The 24,711-nt window shown below is 34.6% G+C and overlaps 1 protein-coding gene and 1 long non-coding RNA gene across 3 annotated transcripts in view; one reads left to right on the forward strand and one right to left on the reverse strand.

Moving 5' to 3' along the window:
* The window catches only part of Nachralpha4 (nicotinic acetylcholine receptor alpha4), a 222,758-nt gene that overhangs the window by 32,537 nt on the left and 165,510 nt on the right, over positions 1-24,711 (reverse strand). For both annotated transcript variants that reach the window (XM_083105500.1, XM_083105499.1), the window contains 2 exons: positions 9,333-9,448; positions 7,026-7,194 (listed from right to left, as the gene is read on the reverse strand). In XM_083105500.1, coding sequence (XP_082961626.1) covers positions 7,026-7,194; positions 9,333-9,448 — 285 coding nt within the window. The remainder of the gene's footprint in view (positions 1-7,025; positions 7,195-9,332; positions 9,449-24,711) is intronic.
* LOC145975205 (uncharacterized) lies at positions 8,992-10,207 on the forward strand. Its single transcript, XR_014439909.1, has 3 exons — positions 8,992-9,531; positions 9,755-9,905; positions 9,988-10,207. It is a non-coding gene; the product is annotated as an uncharacterized LOC145975205 (long non-coding RNA).

A 24,711-nucleotide genomic window follows, 5' to 3' on the forward strand; every position in this document is an offset into this window, starting at 1 on the left:
GAGAATATATGTGAAAATAACGTTCCTAAAATAATTCTTGGTTTCGTAAAATATCCCAGTAGTCACTTTTATATATCGTTTTTAAGATTTCTATCGCTATTATTGTATTCATCACGATTTAATTATTCATTCGCGAAGTCTAGCAAGCTCTAAATATATTCCAAATTGTATAGAAATGAAATTTGGACGGAATTTCTGGAAGGAATATTTCGTATAATTCTAGTGCGGCTCGATAAAGGGATAATTTAGGTATTCTATGATCTATTGAGTTGCTTATAGCGGCGTGCACGATCAACAATATGATGTGAACCAATATTCAGAAGCTGGTGTCTTGTTACGGTACGGTCTGCTCGTTGCAGCAAATCCGCCGTTAAGCAAGAGCCGCAAGTACATTGACGTACTTGCATTAACGTGATACATTGTCGTGTATGCTTGATCGTATAGTATCTACAGTGTGCACGATACCAGAAGTGTGATATCAGAAGTGTCGGTTTTTTTGCATACGATCGACGATACGTCCAGCAAAATGTGATATTACTCATTTTGGTAACGTAAAATAAAATTGTAAACAAATTCCCATAAAGCGGATGATAAAATCCTGCATGAAAATATTTTAATTACATCGAACTCTGATGGCAATTATTGTAACTGTTTTACAAATTACGGAAAATTAAGAGATTATAACTACTGTTATTATTATTATTCATTGTACATTCGTTGTACATATTTTTAGTAATGAATATATAATTACATTCGACGAATTTCGAATTCAGCCATATTTTCCGCTTGATTTAAAGTAATTGTTTTAATTATCGTGAGTGTTATTAATATTAGAAGACTATGAGTTTCCACCATGTTAGGAAATATTTACAACATTAAAGAGGATAAAATCAAGAGTCAATTATATATCACGAGAAAGTCCGAGCTTTATGCCCGTGCAAAGAAATTTCGCGAAAACAGACATTCAGCGATTGTTAAACGTCGAAGGGCTGTCACCCGAACATCTGGGAATATTCGCAAAGCTCGATTCATTTAATTACGGCGATTAGTTTAACCGATCGAATGGTAATTAGGAATTCTCCCGAGACCGGGTCCGGGTAGATACTTCGAAAACCGACGGTCCCAACGGCGAGATGTCAAAAGACATTTAACTTCCTGATTCAGTAATACCGCACTCTCGGATCTGGCGTGCTTTCGACAAAGCTGTGCATCGAGCGCAAGTTGTCGCAATCGTGAGAATAATTAAATTAGTGTTTTAATCAATGGTATCGAGTTAGTATCGCTTCCGTCACAATTTCGAACATCTTCTAATAGAAATGACTTTTTTTACAAATTTGATTCTCTAATAAATCAGTCATTTTAGAAAAAACAGCTATTTCAGATCCTTTAATTTTCAGAAAACAGAAGATATATTTTAGAGATTATATAGAATGTAAAAAATAGATTAATATATAAAAATATATAAAAAAAGAGAGGCATTTCATCTTGTCACTTGTGTGTGTATGTATGTGTACCAATTACTCGAATATAATTATTGTACATATATGAGCATCTATATAGAACATTAGCTACAATTAACGAGGAAACCAATTTTCGATAATTTTTGATTAAAATTCTTTCTAAAATGAGCAAGTCCATTACCTAAAGTAATTAATTGAATAACCGATTTATTATATAGATTCAATTTTATAATGTGTGTAAGCAGAAAATAATGGTGTAAAAATGGAATTTATGGAAAAAATATGTACCGTATAATTTTCCTTGTAATTCAAGAGAGAAAATCAATGATCTATTTTCGATTGATTAAGATGATCGATATTTGCTTAATTAACGTCGCTAAATTTTGTCAGATCGCACGAAATTGGCTCGCCCGTATGTGCAAACTGTCAAATCATCTTTGAACGTATGTGAGAGGAACACGATAGAATGGTATAAGGCAAATATGATTATATCATCCGCGAGGCCGCGTTTCGCTTCATCTCTCTCCCTTTATGCCTATATGACATAATAATATCCTGGGGTATCCGTCATCAATTTTCCTCACGCGTTATACCCGATTTCCTTCGTATCGCATCAGTCAAATAATAATAACCTTTGAGAAATATCTTCATGAGATATCTTAAATTACGCGCGTCGATTCGAATAAAAATTTTTTTAATAATAAATTTCTTAATAATTTTGCATTTACATTGATTGCGATGACTGATAATGAGATCATCACAAAACAGTCATAATAAATAAAAAAATGACTAACAGAGATATCTTTTATATATCAGTTTTTGTAGATAATTAATCTCATGTACAATAATTTTTAAATTAGAATGTAAACTATGCGAAATATTTCGTTAAATAATGTTTAATACAATTCTATACATTGTTTTATATATATGAAATTCAGCTATATTAATCTATTTTAATTTTGTAGATTAGCTTTTTTTATAGCATCGGTTCAATTATTTTGCCAAGGCATAAAATTTTAATTATTTTATTCTCTTTAAAATAACAGAGTACTATAATAAAAGGCTGAATTTTTTTTTATTAAATAATTTCGTAAAAACTCAAACCGCATAAATTTTTAATAAATAATGATAATAAAAAAATAGATTTAGAATTGGATTAAAACGACGCATAGAGTTATGAGGCACGTTATAAAAGGTAATGCGGGGAATGCACGTGGTATGTGCAATTTCGTAGTCGCTGCGGGTCAATCACCGAACCGCGATATTGCTTATCGATTCTCTCTGCTTGATTGACGTGCCTAGAAGCTGGGATAGACGCGCGCTCGCAGCTTTATATTTTTTTTCGAAAAAAATGCCGCTAAGCTTATTTTTCTTCTTCTTTACTGCTTTTCAAAAGCTGCGTTACATGTTATTATTTTATAAAATTCTTTTGTTTTTATACGATACGCAGAATGTTCGGAGTTTTTTCGCGCTCCAAATCACATTTACATCTCTTTATAAATTTTATAAAACGATGCATTCTCATTGGCCGCGAGACTTTAGTTGAGAGGCACGTCAGTTGCGCTCGCCGCGAATATTTCAATGTTGCCTAGCAAGAAGAACAAACTATTATTAAGGACAACATGGCGCTCGCAAACTCGCAAGAAAACGTCCAAGTATAAAGCTGGCTTACAACTTTGAGCTTAGGGTTGCGGTACTTTCCAGGCATATGTAACCATTGTAATAAAGGTCGTCCTCATATAATATTGCAAGAGATTCTCCACACATGTGGTTTGTTTTACTTCCACAAGAAATAACGTATTTACAGATAATATATCTTTAACTTGAAACTTTCATAAGTATGAGATACTGATAATTATTCGTCACAATTCTAATCATTTTTAAATTTATATCCGGACAATATTAATATTCAAAATCAAAGTATATTTAAATTATCGATTCGAATCGTGTTTCAATTTATTTAAAATTAAATTAAAAAAAAAGTTTTATTATTTATTTATATTCTTAAAACTCGGAAAAATTTTTAATTTTTAAATTTTTGATAGAGACAACTATGTCATGATACATAAATAAGTACTGAATTTTTTTACTCGAGTGTCTAGTATATTCCCCTGTGATATTCGCGACTCACTTGACACGGTCCGCATAACTTTCTTGCATTTTTCCGGCATGAACCATGACGGAAGATCCGTATTCCAGAGCGCGAATAGCGATAGCAGCTCTCAACTCGACAGCCATTCAAACGAGAGACGCTTCCGTGAAAAGTCGCTCGCAAAATTCCTCGTGCCACTTTCTCGTTGGACGCTCGCATTCGTAGCACGTTTCTCCAAAGTACGCATCTTTAAAGATATCGCTAAAAATTGCACGCTTGACAAAGTTTAGAAACAAGAATCATACGCATGATAAAGTTTTCGAACGTTACAATGTTATCTCGTAAAATTACATGAATTAAATTCGCCCGAAATCTCATCTTTTCAACGTGGTGTGGGAGATTTGATTAAATGATAAAACACAGCGCAGAGAGAGAGAGAGAGAGAGAGAGAGAGAGAGAGAGAGAGAGAGAGAGAGAGAGAAAGAGAGAGAGAGAGAGAGAGAGTGTAAGTTACATATGATGCGTAATATTTTCCACAAATTTTATCGTAAACATATATGAGTGTACACGAGTGAAACATATAACGTGCTTATATTTTTGCTTCAAAACGGTGGATGCAGGGATATATACATATATATATATATATATATATAATGGATTCGTGTTTTCTTCTCGCGCTGGTTGTTTCTCGAAAACAAGATCAATAAACCGTTAAAGATAGAATGAACGATTGAGTCTGTGCTTTCCTGTCGAATCACCTCGCTTTTCAGAGGAACGCCGAATATATTGAATAAAAGGGTTGTATTTTTCCCCATTTCGAGCAGAACAATTGGAACTGACGCATTGTAAACGGACGCTGCAACTGAATATTCTATATAAATGGATATTCGTATATAAATATTCTTGATACGATCAGAGGGTAAAACGATTTATTCGACAAATAAACATTGGAAAAGCCATAGAATTTGAAATGTACGGTACGTGTTACATGTGTAAGATTCTTCCAATCATTCTATTAATAATTATTAATAAAAATTGACTTACGCAAAAATTATCTGAAAATTTTTCACGATAGCTACGCTCTAATTGATATTTTTTCTCGGTCAACAGGGACGTTAAAAAGATTAATGAGAGGCGGCAAATACGCTGTGTCGTGTGCGCAAACATTCCTATTACCTTTTTCCTGCGGTATTTCGAGACGCAATCGACTGGCGCTCGTTTCTTCATAATGACGAATGCTAATTGCACGCGCGGTCGATAGTTCTTCAACCGTTCGCAAGCACGACTAATAGCCGTGTTATTTTAGCGCGAAAGATAGAAAAAGAGAGAATGAAAAAAAAGAAGAGAGAAATAACTCGAGTGTGCGAGCTCGGTCCAACGAAGAGACCAAGAAGGCGACTAACGGGGAATGGAAAAGAAAAAACATTTTACAATGCTAGTTCGCATAACGAGTAACCTTTGTGGCAAGTCGCGACGTGCCGAGGACGTTAATGGGAAAAAAGCACGTGGGGAAAGCTTTTATGCAATGCTACGTCGATAGTTCCGTGCGAAGAAGACTGCTTCGGGAAGAACGTCAGCTGCGAGTGTCGTTCTCTGGCGGGATAAAGTTTTCTCAAAAATATCATCCGCCCGAGGGAGAAAATGCGTAAGATTCTATGCGTACAGATAGATATAAAGAAGTAGAAAAATATCCAAGAGAGAATATTCCCAAGAATATTCATACAGATATTTGATAATATGTTTCGATATTTAGAGAATAATAAAATTCAAGAAATATTTAAGAATATATGTGTATAACACAGAATTATGGCCGAAGAAAATCGAAAAATTTTAGGGAGACATTTAATAATGTCAATGAGTTGTCCATAGAATACTTAAAGATATTCAAAGATATGCAAATAACGTTGAAGAAGACATGTACATGCACTAGAGTTGCACAAGATGACATAAGATTAACATAAGATTAATCTTGATACTATCTTGTCTTGTCCTGAAATTCGAAACGAGATTTTTAATTATTTATCAATAATAGACAATAGACAATAGACAATACCGAGACTAAGATTATCAAGATTATTAGTCTTGTCAAGATTATTGGATTAAAAAAAAAAGTTAAAATATGTAAATTAGATGAGAAAGAAATTATTTATTAACTAGTTGAGAAAAAAAAATAATCACTATATTATACAAACTTAAAAACTTCATTTAATAAATAAAAATGTTTATATTAACAAATTTAGAAATAATTAATATATAAACAAATATAAAATTTTAGACAATTATTTAACTACATAAAACTTTGTATGCAGCACATGTATGTGATTTACTGATTGTGTACATGCAAGCCGCATTTGCATTCTAGCATCACTGCATACAATTGCCTTTTCATAAAAACAAATAAAAAAAAATATATATATACATATAAATATTTATACATATATATATTGTATTTTGAAAAGTAAATGCGAATGACACAAATAGAGTAATAATTTTCTTAAAAATTATATTATTCAAAATATCTTAAGCAATTGTCCAGTATTAGATAAAAATTATTAGTAAAATCGAGACAAGACGATATAAAATATGATTTTTGTTACAAAGATTCACTCAAGACTAAGGTAAGATTTAAGTTTTCGAAAATTTTCATTACATTATTTTTATGAATTATGTTAATTTAATTATATTATATTATTGTCTTAAGTCTTGTGCAACCCTAACATACACAAAAACTATCTCAAAAAAATATATTCAATATATCCGAATATTCAATACCGCGTGGTATAGAAGACGTTTATCTTCTCGGTGGTGCGTGTTACATATTGACAGCGTGGAAAAGGATCTTTCCTTAGAAACGAGAACTGTGGGAATCGGTAACGGAAAGTCGACCTCGAAGAGAAGCCGAGGTGGAAATGAAAAATCGCTGGCGCCGTCGAGCCAAAAGTAACCAACCACCTACTAGCTCTCGCCTACAGATAAGAGAAAATAACGAGGCCGACAGACACGCGGAAGAGAACTAATTCGCCGCATATTTCACGCACGTCCGCCCCGTGGTCGCTTCCGAGAATAAAAGGATTAATCGTGGTTCTCTTTCTTTCTTTCTCTGATCGTGAGATGTATTTATTTGTGCGTCATATATTTTTGAACGTATTAGATATACGTGCAAAAATAAGAAATAACTGACCTGAATATTTACTTTTTTTAGCAATTCTCAAAAACACTTATATTTGGAATGAAATTAAAATTAAAGACTGCGAAAAATAATTTAAAAAATATTATACGCATTAATATTTTTAATAAAAATATTTTAAGAAATATTGAAAAAAAATATGAAATGAAAAAGGACAGTTAACTGCTCATAAAAAAACTATGCATCCCCGATAAATTAATCATATAAAATAAATGATAAATTTAATTAAAAAATATTAGTCATTCATAAAAATATGACAACAAATATTAATATTTAACGCACTCACCTTTTCACCGCTGTCGCTAGGCAGATAAAACGTAAGAACTGTGAGGAACGATATTCCCATACAGGGAATGATAATGTTCACCGTGTAAAAGAGAGTCTTCCTCCTCATCGTGATGTTGAACGTGATGTCCAAGTAGGGCTCGTCGCAGCAGGTGTAAAACTTCTCGTTCCTACGAGAAGAAAAGAATCGCGTTTAATCGCCGGATCGATGAGCGAGCAAAAGGGTGAGGGTGCAAAAACGTGGAGGGGATTATGGCGATATAAAGTAAAAAGAAAAATTAAAAATCGCCCGCAGAAACGTAAAATTTCCGCCATTGGGCGAAGTGTTTGTACCCAACAATAAGTACGTTTTAAGTAAGTGAGGTCGGCTATGTGAGCGAGACTTATGAGGAAAGTTTCGCGGGGTCGTATAACTTTGCCGAGAAGCGATCCCTATAAGTCGGTAACTCGGCTCGACTGTTCTCTTCCTCGCCCGCATTTTTCCTATCCCCCTTTTTTACGATAGTCTCTCAAACCGGAATCGGTAACGTGTTGTCTCGTGAATAAATTTGAAATACTTTTTTTTTTATTTTTCAAACGTTCAACAAAGTTTTCACGAAATTAAAGAAAGATATATAAAAGTCGCAAGAGAGTTAAACAATTTCTGGAATTTTTGATTCAAATTTTGTTATTTTTTATATAATAGACGAAAATATACCATTAATAATATTTCTCGCTCTCGAGTGTCAAAATGTCAATATTGCGATTAGATTTATATAGTCGATCGATCAGGATTTCTCGCGAAGATTCCACTCTCGGGAGCATGATACAAATAGGGACGTTTAAATTGAATGAGAATATCGATACGCGGATAATATCAAAAATACAATATCGATATCGAAAGTATTCAAACGGTAAAGTATCGATATTTCGAAATATCGTGAACATCGTGGTAAGTCGCTTCAAGCCACTACGAAAACATCCACTCTGCCGGCACTCTACGGTAGCTTCCGGAAGCTAAACCCGGTTCCCGTCTGCATCACGGTACGTTGAATATCAGAGATCGAAACGTGCCCGGAAGCAGCCCACTCGCTTATACCAGACGAGCATATTGAATGCGAAGGAGTGTTTCATAAGAAAAGAGAGAGAAGAGCCTCTTTGCTAGGCACTTTAAGATTCCAATACTCTCCGATGCTTGAAAATCTCAAAGATTAGATTGAGATTTTTATTCGAATAAAATAGATAAATTTACGGTAAGCCCCGTATCATTATTCAAACTTTAACATTTTCGCAGTATGATAAATCATAAATTACGCGTGCAACTTACGAAAAAATTCTTTTCTTCTTTTAAATTCATATGTCTTTATAAAATATCCCATATAAGGAAGGATCAGTTATACAGGGTGTCAGAGCAATCTCTTCCCAAAAAAAGCTCTTGTAGCTTACTTCGACAGCTTTTCAAAACACTATAATAAAGTAGTATAATAAATAATAAAGTATTTAACTATAATAAAGTATTTTTTCATTGAGTATTTTTCGAGTTATGAGGCTTGAAATAATCTCTTAATTTTACATAAACCATAAAATATCTAGTAAAATATTTATTTTTCGATTATCTTACCTTAATACTTTTATGTACAAAATAATGAGAGGAATCAATTGGTGTAAAGAAACACATAATTGTTTGGAAGAAAAAATATGTACATATGTTTGCAATTAACAATTACAATCTCGAGGTAAGCTACAAAAGCTTTTTTTTTGGGAAGAGATTGCTCTGACATCCTGTATATAGTTATATAAATTTAAGAAAAAACAGAGTAGGCAGGAGTAGGTAGGAGTAGGCATTATTATATTATACTAGGAAGGAGTAGGTAGGAGTAGGCATTATTATATTATACTAAAATTGAGCACAAACAATTTTGTGTCTTGTTAGTATTGTTACGTCCTTGGTTTGAGTCGCGGTCGAGTCTGTCTTGAAAGAGGAAGAAGATCTCGTTGTCAAGGAATTGTTGATGGAGCAGCCGTCATTTGAGTCGGAAGCCAGCTGTCAAGCTGAGCGGTCGCGTTTCGATCCGCGGCTTATCGTTATCAATGTTCCGTGTTCTCTGTGTTGTGAATAATCCTGTGTTCAGTTATTAAAGTTCTTGCGTTCCTTTAAACCGTGTTATTATTCACGAGTGCGCGGGTGCCGCGTGATTAGCGTGTGCCGATCGGTTGTGTCGCGCGCGCGTATCTTGAAGTCGTCGCCGCGAGCGCAACAGTATTTTACCGACAAATTACGTCTATTTGAAGATTTGAATAAAGCAATACACAAAAGTGACACACTTACCGCACTGCAGGCACTTCTAAAATATCCCATTCTACCGACATGTAGAATTCGGACAGATCAACTCCCACGTCCACCACGTTGCTTCCGGATTTTTCGTCCATGTGTCTTAGATCGACCTATGTGACAGAAAAGCGGCTGGCATTAAGCTCGCGTGTGTGGAAAGCTCGACGTCATTGTAACGTTTGAACGCCATGCCCACGTAATTCATTTTTCTCGTGCGAGCGTGCAATCGCAAAGTACTTGCAAAAAATATTTAAATAAAAAAAATGATAATTTCTCGAAATATATTCTTTGAAATCTCCAAAATAAATTTAACGAATATATCAATATACATCAGTCACAGCGACGTCAGTACCTACAACTGCACACTCGCGATTAACTGCTTAATTACGAACAATAATAATTCAGAAATGAACTTTTAGTGCATGTCTTGAGATGCACTTGGTGTTCGCAGAAGCGCAGAAGGAGCACAAGAGATCTAAAACTGTCAAGGAATATCAAAAAACGGAGCGTCGACTGTGGTGGTCCGCAACAACAGGACACTCTAGAGCAGCAACTAGATCAGCAAAATATGTATATATATATATATATCGCCTTCAAATACATATATGTAATATATCAATATCTATGTATATATATGTGCACCACGTTGCAGAGTAAAAAGAACACGCGCACAAAGAAAGAAATTAGACTAGAGCACTGGATTCGGGTTCACTCGTGAATCCGGAGCTAATAGCAGCTATGCGCCTAACGCTAACGAGGTGTGTCCGATCAGCCGCAACTTTTCGTTTCTTAAAATCGTTGATGGCTGCCTGTAAACTGCCGGGAGCTTTCTATGTGCTGAGCTACTTCGGGAAATAGGTCGATGAAATTCCTGTCTCGACCCAGAAGAGAAATTGGCTCTCGTAACTTTGACATCTCCCCTCCCTCCCCCTCCCCCTCTCTCCTTCCACTTTGTTAGAGTCACTATTGTATTCTGATTTTGAAGATATCGCGAATTTGCGACGCTACCTTTTCTTACGAAGTTTAATTTCTTCTACTTCCGAGTTAAAGAAAATTGACATCGGCTGGAATTTCGCGAAACTCATAATCGAATTTTTCATTTATAAAAAGATTTTTTACAGAAACTGTGTATATTGTATTTCTGCTGTATTCTTCTGTTTTTTTACAGTTTGACTCTTCTGGATTTGTTGGGCTTGCAGTTTCAAAATTTGCCGTATATTACCATCGTGTCAAATTTAATGCTCGACGCGCAAGTTTGCCTCGCAGGGAATAATTTCGGTACGCTATTAGTTTCCACATTGTCTTCTCTATGCGATGCTATTCGAGCAACTTGCAGCAAGATTAAAGCCGGCGGCGGCTTTAATGTAACGTAAGTGTCTAACCATTGGCTTGGGCGATCGCTCGCTGCAGTGGTATTACCGTGAAATACGTCCGACAGACGCATCCCCGGTGTGATTCGAGTAACGGTGCACTTTGCGGACGATACTTTGTCACTGCTGCGGGGCGAGATTAAAGCTGGCAAACAATTTCGATGCAACGGTGGTCGCGGTTCCGAAGAACGCTATCGTCCTAAATTGCCTCGAAAAATCTGACGAGCCGCGCGGCTCTCGCGACAGTAAATCTTTCGTGCTGTTATAAATCACGTACAGCTATATTTTGACAATGTCGGCAGAAAATGTGTGTGCGAACAATGTTGAAAAAATATTTTAGAGAGTCACTTATCTTTAAAAATAGAATCGTTATATCTAGCTATAATAATGATGATTGGAAAACGTAATAGAAACTAGCAGCGAACCCATTTATTTTTCCCTCCTGTCCTTTATCGATCTGCGAAATTGCACAGCTACAAAAGCTCGAGTAATGTAATTTACTACGACCCACTTTTCTCACTTGAATCTAATAATTGTTCCTTCCGAGGAGAAGTTGAGATCTCGAGATTAAATTCAATCGCCGTGGAATTAGCGAGCGCAAAAAATCATACGTTAGATGGTGTCGATTTTGCTACTTGATCGAAAAAATTGGCGACGCGTCTCAAAAATGATTTCATTTGCTGTACGTCAAATTTCCTTTTCCGAGACTTCGCGCAGTTAAATGTTACTAAAAGTCTATCGATAAATTTCTGAAACGATAATTTAACTACATTTTCCGGAAACTTCGCGGATACTTCGCACCTGTTACAAAATAACATTTCAATTAGGTTTCGCGCGAAGATGTTGCGGATGGAATTAATTAAAGGCGGGATACCGCACCCATCTGATCTTGGCGAACTTTGCTAAAGATCCTTTGAGGCGTAGACAGGCTGCTACATTAATCTCTCACGGAAATGTTCCAGACGAAGACGGAATTTAAAAAAATCTACGTTGCGAGTCGAAGCACGTCGCGCAATCTTTTTTCTCTAAAAATTGCGTTATCTTGCACGACGCGTAATCGTTACGTGTGATTCACCCATCTCGCATTTATCTCGCCGATTTACTCTCGGTGTTTCGCGAGGAGAATTAATAGCATTTGTACGGTAACGTTTTATTACAATTATTATTTATTTATTATTAGTCCTTTTAATGTCTAGAAAATTTCTCTCCCTTCTGCTCAATTACCGCCATTTCTTTTCATGAAACGTATCTTGCGCTAAACACACAAATAAACAAGCGCAAACAAATTAATTTTAACGTATTATTTTTTCAAAGATAGATACATAGTTATTACGCTATAATAATGATGAGAAAAAAATGTAATAAATATAACATTTTCGAAAATTTTAGAAATTATATGATTTATTGTCTTTGTAAATACGTATCATATCCGAATATTCGAAAAAAATACATGATTTCATGGCACTCTTCCAGATTACGTTCACGTTCGTTTCAAAGTAACTGACGTACAAAAGAGAATGAAGGTCTGATAGAAGTCCGACGGTTTGTGAACGTTTCCTCGCGAGTTGATAAAAAGAACAGTCGGGAACATAAGTCTTTCACAAAGGGGGAGACGTACGTTTTTTTAAGCAGTGATAAAAGTCGTGGAAAATCCCTCAAAGCTTGGAAACGAATCGACTGGTACAAATGGATGGAATGATCCGTCGAATAGGGTACAGTTGACGTTTCTTGACCCTTTCTTTGTATTTACGCGTTGAGATCAGACGTTTAAAGTTTCTATACTCGATCTGACAAGGTATATATGTACCTTCGATAGATATAAGAAAGCCGAAGTGTTCATAATTCTGCCGGGAAACTTGCGCGAACGTTAAAGAATACCCATAGGAATAATGCGCCATACTTGCTTCTTTATTGACTTTGACGGAGAAGGAGATGACACCGTCGCGAATCCTGGTATGGAATCGAGAGAGAGTTAGTTCAATATGATCGGAAATTGCTTTACTAAAAGGTATATCACTATGATACTTTTACGCGTTTCTACTTATTACATCAGCATTATTGTTTTAGTTATACAAATAAATCGACAGCGCGAAAATGATTTTAAACTCATCTGAATTTGTCAAAAAAAAAGATAAAAAAATTCCGTTTTACTTTTATTTTTATTTTTCGAAATTAATAAAGAGGAATTTGGCTCAAATAAATAAACAAAAATTATAAAAGAAAAATTAAAGGAAAAATTAAGGAAGTGTTGTTTCTTCGCTCCAACTACTGTGGCTCTTATGTCAATTTTGATTTAATTTTTTTTTATTTTTCGGTCTTAAATATGGCAAACCATTGAATTATAATCTAACTGCAAGAAGTGCAGCTATTGTTCTCAGGTCATGAGAAAGAGATGGTTATGTGTGTAAATAGCGTCTATCTTTTTGCAACATATTATTGCGGTCTTTGCTTCAAGCGTAGTCATTCAAAACTTTGCAATTTTGAATTCATTAGTTTGCGAGAATCGATTTCTCGCATAATGAGGACGGAAATGTTGATCGAAAGATTGGTGTTGCTCTTTTGACGTTAAGAAGGGATTTAATGTGATGGAGATGGGGATAAAAGGAACAGTTTGGGGAGATAGGGTTTAGATAACCGAGCTTACGGTGTCTAGACACATACGGCGAAGAGGGATATGCGGGAGGATGATGGTGAAAGGTGGTATGGGATGCTGTACTCGCAATAAAGGATGCGCAATGAAGGGTTTCACATCGTGGGTTAAATTGCACTTCGTGGTACAAGCGAGAGAGAGAGTGCGCGACTACTTAACATTCTAAAATACTTGCCCGCTCGTATCGCAATGCATTTTAATTGCGTTCACTTTCACGATCGAGAACGAAGGAATTTAACATTATGGACGTATAGCAGATAAATGGATCGTTCGGACCGAAACTTGCAAAGGAATGTATAAGAATTTGTCGTTTAAAATTCTTTCCCTCTTCTTTATAAAAGTTTTATCGATAGAGTTATAAAAGACAATTACTGTCCTTTTAGTACATCCTCAAATTTCTGTCCATCCGTTTTCTTTTCCTTTACGATCGACGATATAGACAAGAGTAAATATTTGGAACGCGAGAGAACGAGACGACGTGTTCTTAAAATATTTTTTCTTTAATGAAAGCTTTACGTGACAGGGTTAATAAAATTGTCAAGAGGTTTCTTACATTCTTGTTTTTCTGTCTTTCCTGTTTCTTTTATTTCTCCACGTCGTCGGATCTAAGCGGCAGAAATGCGGGCGAAGCAATTTTGATGCGTCCGCGTCGCGTTTCTTCCGCTAATTGCGTTTCTTTGCCTCGACAGCTTTTTGCTCGGCGCGCTCTTGATATTGCCGAAGAAGTTGCAACGGGCGGATGAATCGATTTTCGCGAGACAGTGATTTTTTTGTCATTAACTATCGGTATGACGTTTGCAGTACGGCGAATATGATGAATTGCGGTCGACGGATGATGGATGCGGCGATTGTTTTTTTTTCGCGACGCTACCGAGTCCTTGCCTCTCTTCCTCGAGTACTTCATCAAGAGATTCGGACAACGGAGATCTTTAATTACCTCCAAAAGTTGGGTAATTGAGGAAGAGAAGGAAGCGAGCGAGCCGCTAAGATGAATAATCGCGAGATTTCCAAAGTGAGACTCGAGATTTGCGAAATTCTCATTTCGCGGGAAAAGATTTGATTTTTTTCAGGACGAGCGTTTTTCACTTTATTTAATTTCGAGTTGCTCTCACCTTTATCCACGTTGTCTAGTTGAAAATTATTATAACTTTATCAAGATAAATTGTTCCCAAGTCGAAAATATAAACAGAGTAAATTTATATTCAAGAATAATATATGTATCAATTTTACGCCCACGTTGATTAATTCGTTTTATCTTCCAAAATAATTGGATCCAAATTATGCAAATAATTAAATGCTTTAAAATCTATTATACACACAGTTACATATAAATATTCAAATATATCTAAATATTCAAACATTTTAAAAATATTAATTTATTTTACAGCCTTAGTATGTGTGCTATTATTTAATAATGCTACAACAACTGTTATTTTTCAAAAATATCGTGTAACGCATTTTATATACTCGTATTTCCACCATCTCAATTCTCTTGTAAAAATTACTGGTGCGTATCGCTAGCGAAGAACGCGGCATACAAAAGTTGACGGCATTCTGAAAAATCTAACAGCTGTGCAACTCTCGCGAATAGTCGCTCGGGAGTCTCTTGAGTGGACGATGCACGGGCTGTGCAAAGTGGTTTGCATGATATTAGCCGGCGCATAAATTCCACGTGTTTGCAACCGAATGAAATCGTAGTTTGCATAATACCATCCGCCCCTGTTTCTGCAAGCGCGAACCCGGAGCTTTTATAACTGCGTTTTGCCCTTTCGTTTGACTGCACAGGCGTCCCAAAATGCGAGCCTTTTGCAGCTCTGATTTAATCCGGGCGTGAAGTGCGGAAAATGAATGGCCGTTTCTAGAAATTTGTGAAATGATGGAACCAAATTTTATCTACGAAATCCTTTACGCAATATGTAATCAATTTTCCATTTTTTCCATATAGAAGTGCAATTTTTGAAACAAAAATGGAACGTTCTTTGAATCAATCCAAAATTTCTCATTGTTGCAATTTCGCGATTCGTTTATCTTATTGTCACGATGTTTATCTAGTTGCCATGATGGATGTGAAACAACTATCTATTTATCGAATAATCAAAAAAATGATTTTTATCGAGCGAGAAAGGAAGAAAATTTAATTAACCAAAGTTAGTTGTAAATCCTGTGGATACAACTGGTTTTAAAGATTCAATTATCTGCAATTTTTCTTGAGCTTAAATTTCGTTTCCGTCTTACGCGCATCGACGAAGCCCATGACCTCTCGTTCATGCAATCGGAAATGTTGCTCGTGTATCATCGCGCAAGGGGGAAGTGGCCTTACCGGAAATAGCACCCCGGAGAACCAGCGGATCGAGATAAATCGGGCTAATGAATTCCACGTTGAAATAGCATCGCCCGATCGATGGCAATTATCGAGCGACCCACATTTTACGTTGCGGAAAATTCTCGCGGATGCTAAACGCTCGTCATCGGTCTTCGAGGGATAGAAAATAACGGTTCGATCAATCAGTAACAAGCGCCATGTTTTTCCGATAAAAGCAGCATTACCACGCATCGATTACATACGAAGAGATATACGTGCATCGTTCTTCGAACAGCTACTATCGAAAGTTCGACAGCGATACTAAAAACGATCGCGGTATTCTTGGACTTGGTCTTTGCCAACTAAAAGTGACTAAACATTAATTTTCTTGAAAGCGATTCGGATATTTTTCTTCGACTTTATCTTATCAAATTATAAATTAGAATATTTCGAGCTTTGACATGACCGAATAAAAATAGTAATTTAAATTTGCATTTATCGATTGGAAGTGGACATATCTTGTGGATTTGCATTTATTAATTTAAAGTGACAGCAATATTTCGAGAGATTTTTTCTTGTTGACTAAAATTGGTTGAAATATTTTCGAGCTTGACTTTATTAACTAGAAATACGATTGAAATATTTTTTTCCGAATATGGCATATATTTGTCACTTATTTGTATTAGAAAGATTTTCCAATTTAAAATATTGTCTCATATTTTGCCAAATGGCGTCCCGCAAGTAACTGTCTCTACTTACACATGCTTTCACGCATACGATTCGTGCACAAATCTGTCTAAGCATCTTGCGGTTACTTGCGGGTCACCTTGTAAAATACCGAACGAGACTTCGGGAGTCTAGTCGTTGCAATGCAAATTGACCGAATGGATTAGCTTTGGTCCTGGATTGAATTAACTCTCTCAAACTGATTGCGCAAACGCTTGATTGCAAATAACATTATTACTCGTTATCACCGCAAGTAAGTCGGTCCGCAAAGTTACACCGATAGTGCGCAACGTGCTTATTTTGATTGGATCCACGTTGAATTTTTATGTTGTTCATGTAGTCGCGATAATTACTGGAAACATTTCTCAATCAGCATTTGCGCGGGGATGCTTTGTCAATCATGGATTGATCGAAAATAGCGAAGCAAACATGTTTAACGAGATCTAACGTTAAAATTGAGTTTACTATTTTCGAGTTATTTAATTCAAAAATTTTGTTTTCAAAATTTCGCGCACATACGCATATTGACTGATTGACAACAAAAAATATTTCCGACGTTTATTCGAGTTAGAAGGTTAAAATTTCCACAATTCATCGATTTATTTTAATTTAAACTTTATAAAAAGTAATAAAAAAATAAAAAAAATAAGACATCAAGTAGCAGAGAAAATAAGATCCTTATTTAAATTAATATTTAATTATAAGCAGAATTGTATAATATCAATGTAAATAAAGAACACGCCAATCAAAAAAATTCTTTTGATTCAAATAAAGCCTCATTAAATAAAATGTGCAATAAAATAAAATTTCTCGAGATATTGTGAAAAATATTAAAAGTTTTAATTATTGATTAATTTATTACGAATATAATATTCACAAGTTGAACATATATGTGTGTTTAGACAGCTCTCTCGCGTATCTTACTCTAAAATATTATCTTTAAGCCGAAAAAATTTAGCTTCTTTGATATTTATGTATATTTTCTTTTTCAGAGCAACGCTTAAACATCAAGCATATAGCGGATAATGAGAGTGCATCATCGACTGTAAAATAATCAGAGGTGATTTTATCGAAGGTAATTTTGATGGATGCGCGTTTTATAGTTTGTTCGATTACGCCAGATGATCCGAACATGAATCTTTAATAAATTAATACCAATATAGATTAGATCGTATGGCCTCAAGATTGCGGAAAATTCAAGCGAAACGAGCTCGTGGACCAAGCTCGCCTCAGGCTGTTCTGTATAATACGTTGCATAATCTTAGCTAAACTATTTAATTTTCCAGCGCAATATTGATCATTTTTCTTTCTTTTCGCGCACGGCAAATGTTTATTGCCTTCATCGTATCACTTAAGCAATCTGTTCCTGAATAATCTGGTTATATCCGCTTTTTTATATGAAAGGAACGCGGAAATTTTGAAGACACAAACGTATGAAAATTGCGCGAATATGCCCACTCCCAAGAGAATTCTCGACAAAGTCGATTTTTTAATCAACGGTCGGCAAATAATACGTTCAGGAACGCGGTGCTTCAGAAGAGAGAATCGAGAAGGTGACTTGATTCGAAATTAGCTCTTCGGAAACACTAAACTATTACAAAGAAGACTTTTTTCTCGACATCAGTGAACTCGCTAATAAGTTAGTTGATTTCCAGTCAGATTTCTTAGTTCGAAACTTTCTCTACCAAATAAAGCCGTGTGAAATTATTCTTGCGTTTCTATAATATTCAATCTGTTAATTTGAATTTTTACAAAGAAAAGTTGTGTTTTTATTTAAGCAAAACTTTTCTTTATCTTTTGTTAGTTCCCGAGTTTCATATCTGCAATATCTTCAAAATAAGAAAATCACGCTTTTACAACTCAAAACTAGACTTTATATAAAACATGAATTTATATGAAACATGTGATTGCGTGAAAAAGTCGAATAATCTGAAATATTTTAACATAAAGAAAAACGAAATTAAACCGTGATATTACATAATTTCCAAACATCGAACGTTTTTTTTAGATTCATCGATATTGATCTTGATGTTAAATTGAGAAAATATAATATTATTTTAATATGATTGTTTCGTTTTGTTGCAAATATGAATATATATGTAAATCCAACTTCCAACAGAGCAAATAATATCTTGTTATTATCTATCTCGTTTAAAATGCAACAAAATATTTGATCGTTATTTTACGAATAATATTGTAAAAAACAAAACACAAAATACTATTTCGTCATGGTTAGCTAAACTGACATCAAATAGACAATAGTATTACTTCGTCACGAGACCTACATGATCGGAATAAAATCTCCGGAGATTTAAATCCCTTTACAGACAACTTGAATACAAAGTGGAAGAAAATGGAGACATAAATGCAATAGACCAGATGAAAAATTATATAAGCGGAAACAATATTTTAATAAATTTTTCAAGTATCAGAATTATATCCGAAATGCGCTGTAAAAAACACGAAAACGTGTTCAAATGTGTGTGTTTAAATCATAACGCGAGGAGTGCAACGCGCGGTGTTTGCTGCTTAACCGAGTTTTGGCACGATGCGACCTATTTTCGCGAGAAAGAGAAAAATCGCGAGTCCAATTTAAAAGAAGTGGGGTCGACGGACGCGGAAGTAGAAGTAGAGCTGAAAATCCTGGCAATTTTTCACACTCCGCCGGATTCTACTCGTTGACAGACCACTGCATTTCCAGCGCCCACGGAACGTTAGCATAAAGTACATGATTATCGGAATGTTCCTCATTCTTGTTTTACGCGCCTGAATTATGTGAGCGTTTTATCATATATTCTTTTTCTCTCTTCTTTGCATTGATAACGAGAGAAGTAGAAAAATAATGTCTGAGAGCGTTTTGAAAATATGCATTAAAATATGTATCAAGACAGATGTATTATAGTTGAAATATAAAAAATAGATATAAAAGAAATATTTATGACACATTAAATTTTAGTAATTTTTTCATATTTTTTGTATAATATTTTGTATAATTTTCTTCTTACTTATAATAATCATTTCTAATGATTAAAAAAGCTATTAGTCATCATTACTATGTTAGTTCCATTTTACATATTAATACTTTTATAAAACATTATATTTCTATCCGCTTAAGAAAATTATTTAAAAGAGACGTATCCCCGAGGGACAAATTGAACCGATTTTTTGATAAACCTAGATAGACGAACAATTGTAAAACGTTACTTTGGTCCCTGCTCGATAAGAGAAACTATGAAACTACACAGAGACTTTTTACGAAACTTTGTACCCCTTTGATCGTGACGATTTAACCGTAAAATCGAGGTTCCTTTGGGGCGACAGAAAACAGAAGCCCCCTTTTCGATTGAAACATTTTTCCCTAACGATATTGTTGAAGCTCTCTCTCAAATTGGTGCGCTCTCCTAGTATACATATTCACATCGCGTCTTTAAAAACTCGCTCTACTTAACTCTGAATTTTAATATTTTTCCTTCATATCTTGTTAAATTGTTGTATGTAACATATTATTTTTCGACCAGTATTTTGCGTCTATTTCGTTTCGTTTTTCTTTGTTACGCGAAAAATATTATTTCAAATAAGCAGAAAATTCTCATTTTTTCAATATTTCTCATAATTAAAAATTGTCATTTTTAATTAAAAATAAAAAAAAAATAATATTAGTGGGCTGAAATAACTTCGAAGGATTTAAATTTAATGTAAAAATTAAAAATTTAATCTTTTATCCATAGTTAATAAAGAAAATTATAATTGATTCTGATGAGAAAATAATGGCGCATGCTTTACATAATAATCAATATTATCACGTTTTTATCGTTGTATAATTGACGAGTCACAAGTGGAATTTTTTCTCAGGATTAAAATTTCAGGGGCTAAATTGCACGTTCGGTGACAAGTGAAACTCGGCAGTTAGCATTTCTTTACACTTGGTTGATAAATCTAGGCTATTCACATCGTTAACGCCATTAACAGCGCGCGATACGTCACGAGGAGATGGCGTAAAGGACGCTTCCTTCACACCTGCCGTGTCCCGAGCGACACGTTTACTGTCCCTCTTGTTGCGTTACATTCACACTTGCAGCCCTTCTAGAGACAGAAAGCTTTCCTAGCGCGCAAGCACATTAACGCTTTGCTACGCGCAACAACACATCGAGCTTGCGGTACTTGGCTTTTACTATCGCATAACGTACACTTACATACACCCAACAATGATAAACATACATAATTGTGTTTGGGAAAGTGTAAATGGATCGTGGTTGAGTAAACTGCGTGTCTACGGGGTGGTCCGAAACTCACGCGCAAGTGGAACTTCTAAGGAGAGTAATCTCTAAATATGATGCAACTTTCTCTAATAAACAGATCTCTAGCGATTTTACTTCTAATGGGTTTTGTTGTATCCAGCCGAGTCCTTTAAACGTTACATTCTCTTTCGCGAGCGATATTCCATATGTTTATTGCGTTCTGTAATTTCTCGTGTGAAAACCTGCTGAAATTCGTTTTCGAGAACGACGTGGATAGACAGGTGTGGCTTTAAGGTGCCTGACAGTTTCGGAACAGCCTGTACGTGTGTACACTGAGTATGTATAAGTGTGATTTTGTATATCTTGCGAAATAAACGTATGTTACGTGCGAACACGCGCGTGTGCATGAATTGCGTATTACAACGCTTGGTTGCAATCGCGACGCGCGATACATCCCTTTTTAATCCTCTCGCCGTGTCGCCGTTAACCACAAAAAATATTACCGAGCTTGCTGTGCAACAAAATTTATCGACTTCCAGATTAAGTTTCAAAAGTTAAATAAAATTCTCTTTCCCAAGTAAAGATTTTTTAATCTTTTTTATCGTATAAATTTAATAAGAGTAATATAGGATGAGTTTAAATTAAGTCATCGTGCTTGACTGGCATATTCTTTCGCAAATTTGAATTTTCTCTTAACAAAAGTTTGATTAAATATCGCTTTTTTAATAATTGTTTAATTTTCTTAATTGTCCGAATTTATTAAAGAATGTAATGGCAAAGTTTGATTTAAGGATTAACTTCAAATCACTTTATACATAGGCAGATAATGCTTACGTACATGATCGTAGCTTGAAAAAAAAAAAAAAAAAATATGATAGCGACATAATTCAGCCACATTTGTCAGAGAAATGAAGTGATATTATATCCTGTTTTTGTATAAGTGCTTGCACTCAGTTATCTTGATGCAAAGTCAAGTCCCTTCTGATTGCATCGCAAAAAATGCATTTTTGATGTGACGCGTAATGTATGGATGTGTGAGTACATGTACGTGATATATGTCATGCGCGTATATACGTGTATATGCGTGTGTATTATATTTTTGTGCGAAGTATGTGAAAGCGGAACGTACAAAGGCGCCGACGCCTCTATGGAAAATCGGGCCCCCATGGAAAAGGTATAAAATTCGTGCGCACTATTCGAAAAGGAATAACAGCGTCAATCGCCGCTTTCAATATATATGTCTTAATTTTTTGCTCCTCCCTCTCTTTCTTCCTCTCGTTTATTTTTCACATTGTCCATAACACACAGTCGGTTATACGATCGGATTGAGAAAATTTCGTCCAGGAGGCGTAAAGGACATTTCTTACAATAACCATTTCTTGCAACCGTCTTTTTATAGACGTTTATCGATAGGAACGATAAATGATAACGTTCGCCTCTCCTAGATTCGATCTCTCTATAAAAAAGAAAAACGCTTGACGTGAACGCGATTGCAGTAATGTAAAAGCTTTCCTCTTTCTTGCCTGATAATCTTTTCTTAGATTGGCGCAACCTGAAATAGTCTCTGATTTACGAGTGTTTAATGATTATGGGAATTGTATTGGATGCGTTATTAAATATTACAATTTGAATTTTACAATATATTTATCTTTACATTTATCTTAACATTTTATCTTTAATTTGTTCTTAGATGTATCATGAATCGACAAAATGATAGACTAGATCGAAGAATATACCATTTTATCCTCAAATCATACAAAATTAAATGAGTTTAACACTTCTTTTGTCTAGAAAAGAGACATTAGCTCTTCCTTAATAAAAGCTATTTGACATACGCTATTTTATTTCAATATATTTATCATGAAAAATACAATAAAAGTTATATTTTTAAATATAAATAAAAGATTTAATTTGTAACTGCTGTTCTTAAACAGCTCCTCCTTTTTTCTATGATTGTAAAATAGTTCTCATGTTAAAAAAAATTCTTTTAAAAATAGTACATCCAAATAGTAGAAATGTAGAAAAAAAATTTGTATAATTAAAAAGTTTCTTTAAAATCATGAAAAGTTCACAACAAATAATTAGTAATACAATAGTAAATCGTTTTTTTAATATTTTAACTTTTAAAATAAAAGTTTCCAAGTTTCACATTATATAAAAAGTTTTATAATCAGTTTAATGTAATTTTAAAATTCTCTCCTCATTATTTCATTACACATTATTAAACTAAGTTGAGAAAATTAAAAGATAAATAAAACATACATGCACAACTTATTATTTAATTAATAATATGCGCTTTCTTGTCAATAATTACTTGACCGGCAATACTTTTATTCTATTTGTATCACAAATCAATTCCAAGATAAGAACCTTTATATAAATTCTTACGGACTGAGCTAAGACACATTTCACAAAATATCGAATATCTTTTCAAGCAAATAGCTTAATAGAATCAAATAAAAATCAGTTTCTATTTCTATTCTTTCTGTGAAGAAAGTCAGACCAATTTTCCCAAAGAATCCGGATCCCTGGTCCCAGAATTTCTCTTCTATTTTGTCAAATGGACACAAGTATTTATCTAGCATACAGCTTGGTCGTACATTCTAATGCGTTTATAGGATTTCACGCCGAACGCGTGCGTTCGACGTATCGCGATCCTGATGGCGTGTAAGGTCGATAGGATGGATAGTCGATGACGCGTCGCGTCTCATCGGACCCGGTAAATATCTGGAAGCACTCTAACCCGGTCACGTTGACACGAACCACTCAACAAGTCAACGACTCACCCTTGCCGCGTTGCTAAGTTAAAGCCGCGCGGAAGCATTATACTTTCCCCTAAGGGCCCCTTAAAGGGGATGCGACCTTTCCGCGTGCCTGTCCTGATAGCTCCCCGTTTCTGGCGATGAATAACCTACCACTCTCGTGAAAGCCTATTCGAATGGAACAACTTTTGATGGCGGTACAAGTTAGCACGATCAATCGCCGCTGCTGTTTCATTTCGAGTCCAAGTGGAGTTGTAAAAGCGCCCGTAAAAAATATCAAACGAAAGAGCCAAGCGATATAAAAACGTCATGTTTCGCGATCTTTATAGGAATTGATAAAAAATATTGCGCAAAATGCAGTTTACGTATTGATCGGGGAGCTGCGATTCTTTTCCTTGAATCGGTTAAGTTGACAAATTTTTCAAGAGTTTTTCTACGGTATATTGAGAAAATTGAATGTCATTTGTCGTCATATCATAAATTTAATTTAATTTAATGTTTAATATAGTTGCACTCAATTTGATTACCGTTTTCATAAGTATCTGTGTCAAAACATGCTATAATTCTTTTCGTTTTATATAATTTTAATACATGATACACTCTCATTAATTTAATTATATGCAAAATGTTTAAAAACACTTTTTTAGTAAGTAATTGCATTTGCGATTATGGATATTGAAATAATAAACATATACGATCGATAGACAGAGTGCATAAAAAAAGCAGTACAAAGATAAAGCGAACGTAATAAATATGCACAAATATATATAAATATGCATACATATTGAAAGCAACATTTTTTTATAGCGGTATATTCTGGAAAAACTGCTTTTTGCAAGCAAATTCCATGTTAAAGCCTATGCTAAAAATTACACTGTTAAATTTATTTATTCAAAACATTTTGCGTAGCTCTTTGATAAATACTGTAAACTGCACATAATTCTGATATAATATTATTATTTAATAAGATATTTAAAACGACTTAGCAAATTAGCAATGTTTTAAAAAAAAGTAGATTTTAATTTATTAAAAAAAGTAGATTTAAATTTATTAAAATCCGTGACCAGAAGAATATTCTTTCTTTGCAACCAGAATATTTTTTTATTTGTTCATTTTAAATATAATTTCCGAAGAACTTCCGGTCTAACCATTCGGATTAAATATTGTCGCGTGTTGGAAGAGAAATTATTGCTGAAAATCTTAATGAACGTGAAGCGAATGTATAACCCGGCTTCACTTATCAATTTGATGTCGAAATCGGTCATCTCGACAATGCACGCTGTTATCACGTTATGCTGCTAGAAATATAATTTTTCAATGCCCACAAA

The sequence above is a fragment of the Camponotus vicinus genome, unplaced genomic scaffold (assembly GCF_025532165.1).
Source record: "Camponotus vicinus isolate PSW18456_S1 unplaced genomic scaffold, iyCamVici1.0 SCAF_7, whole genome shotgun sequence".
NCBI classification, from domain to species: Eukaryota; Metazoa; Arthropoda; class Insecta; order Hymenoptera; family Formicidae; genus Camponotus; species Camponotus vicinus.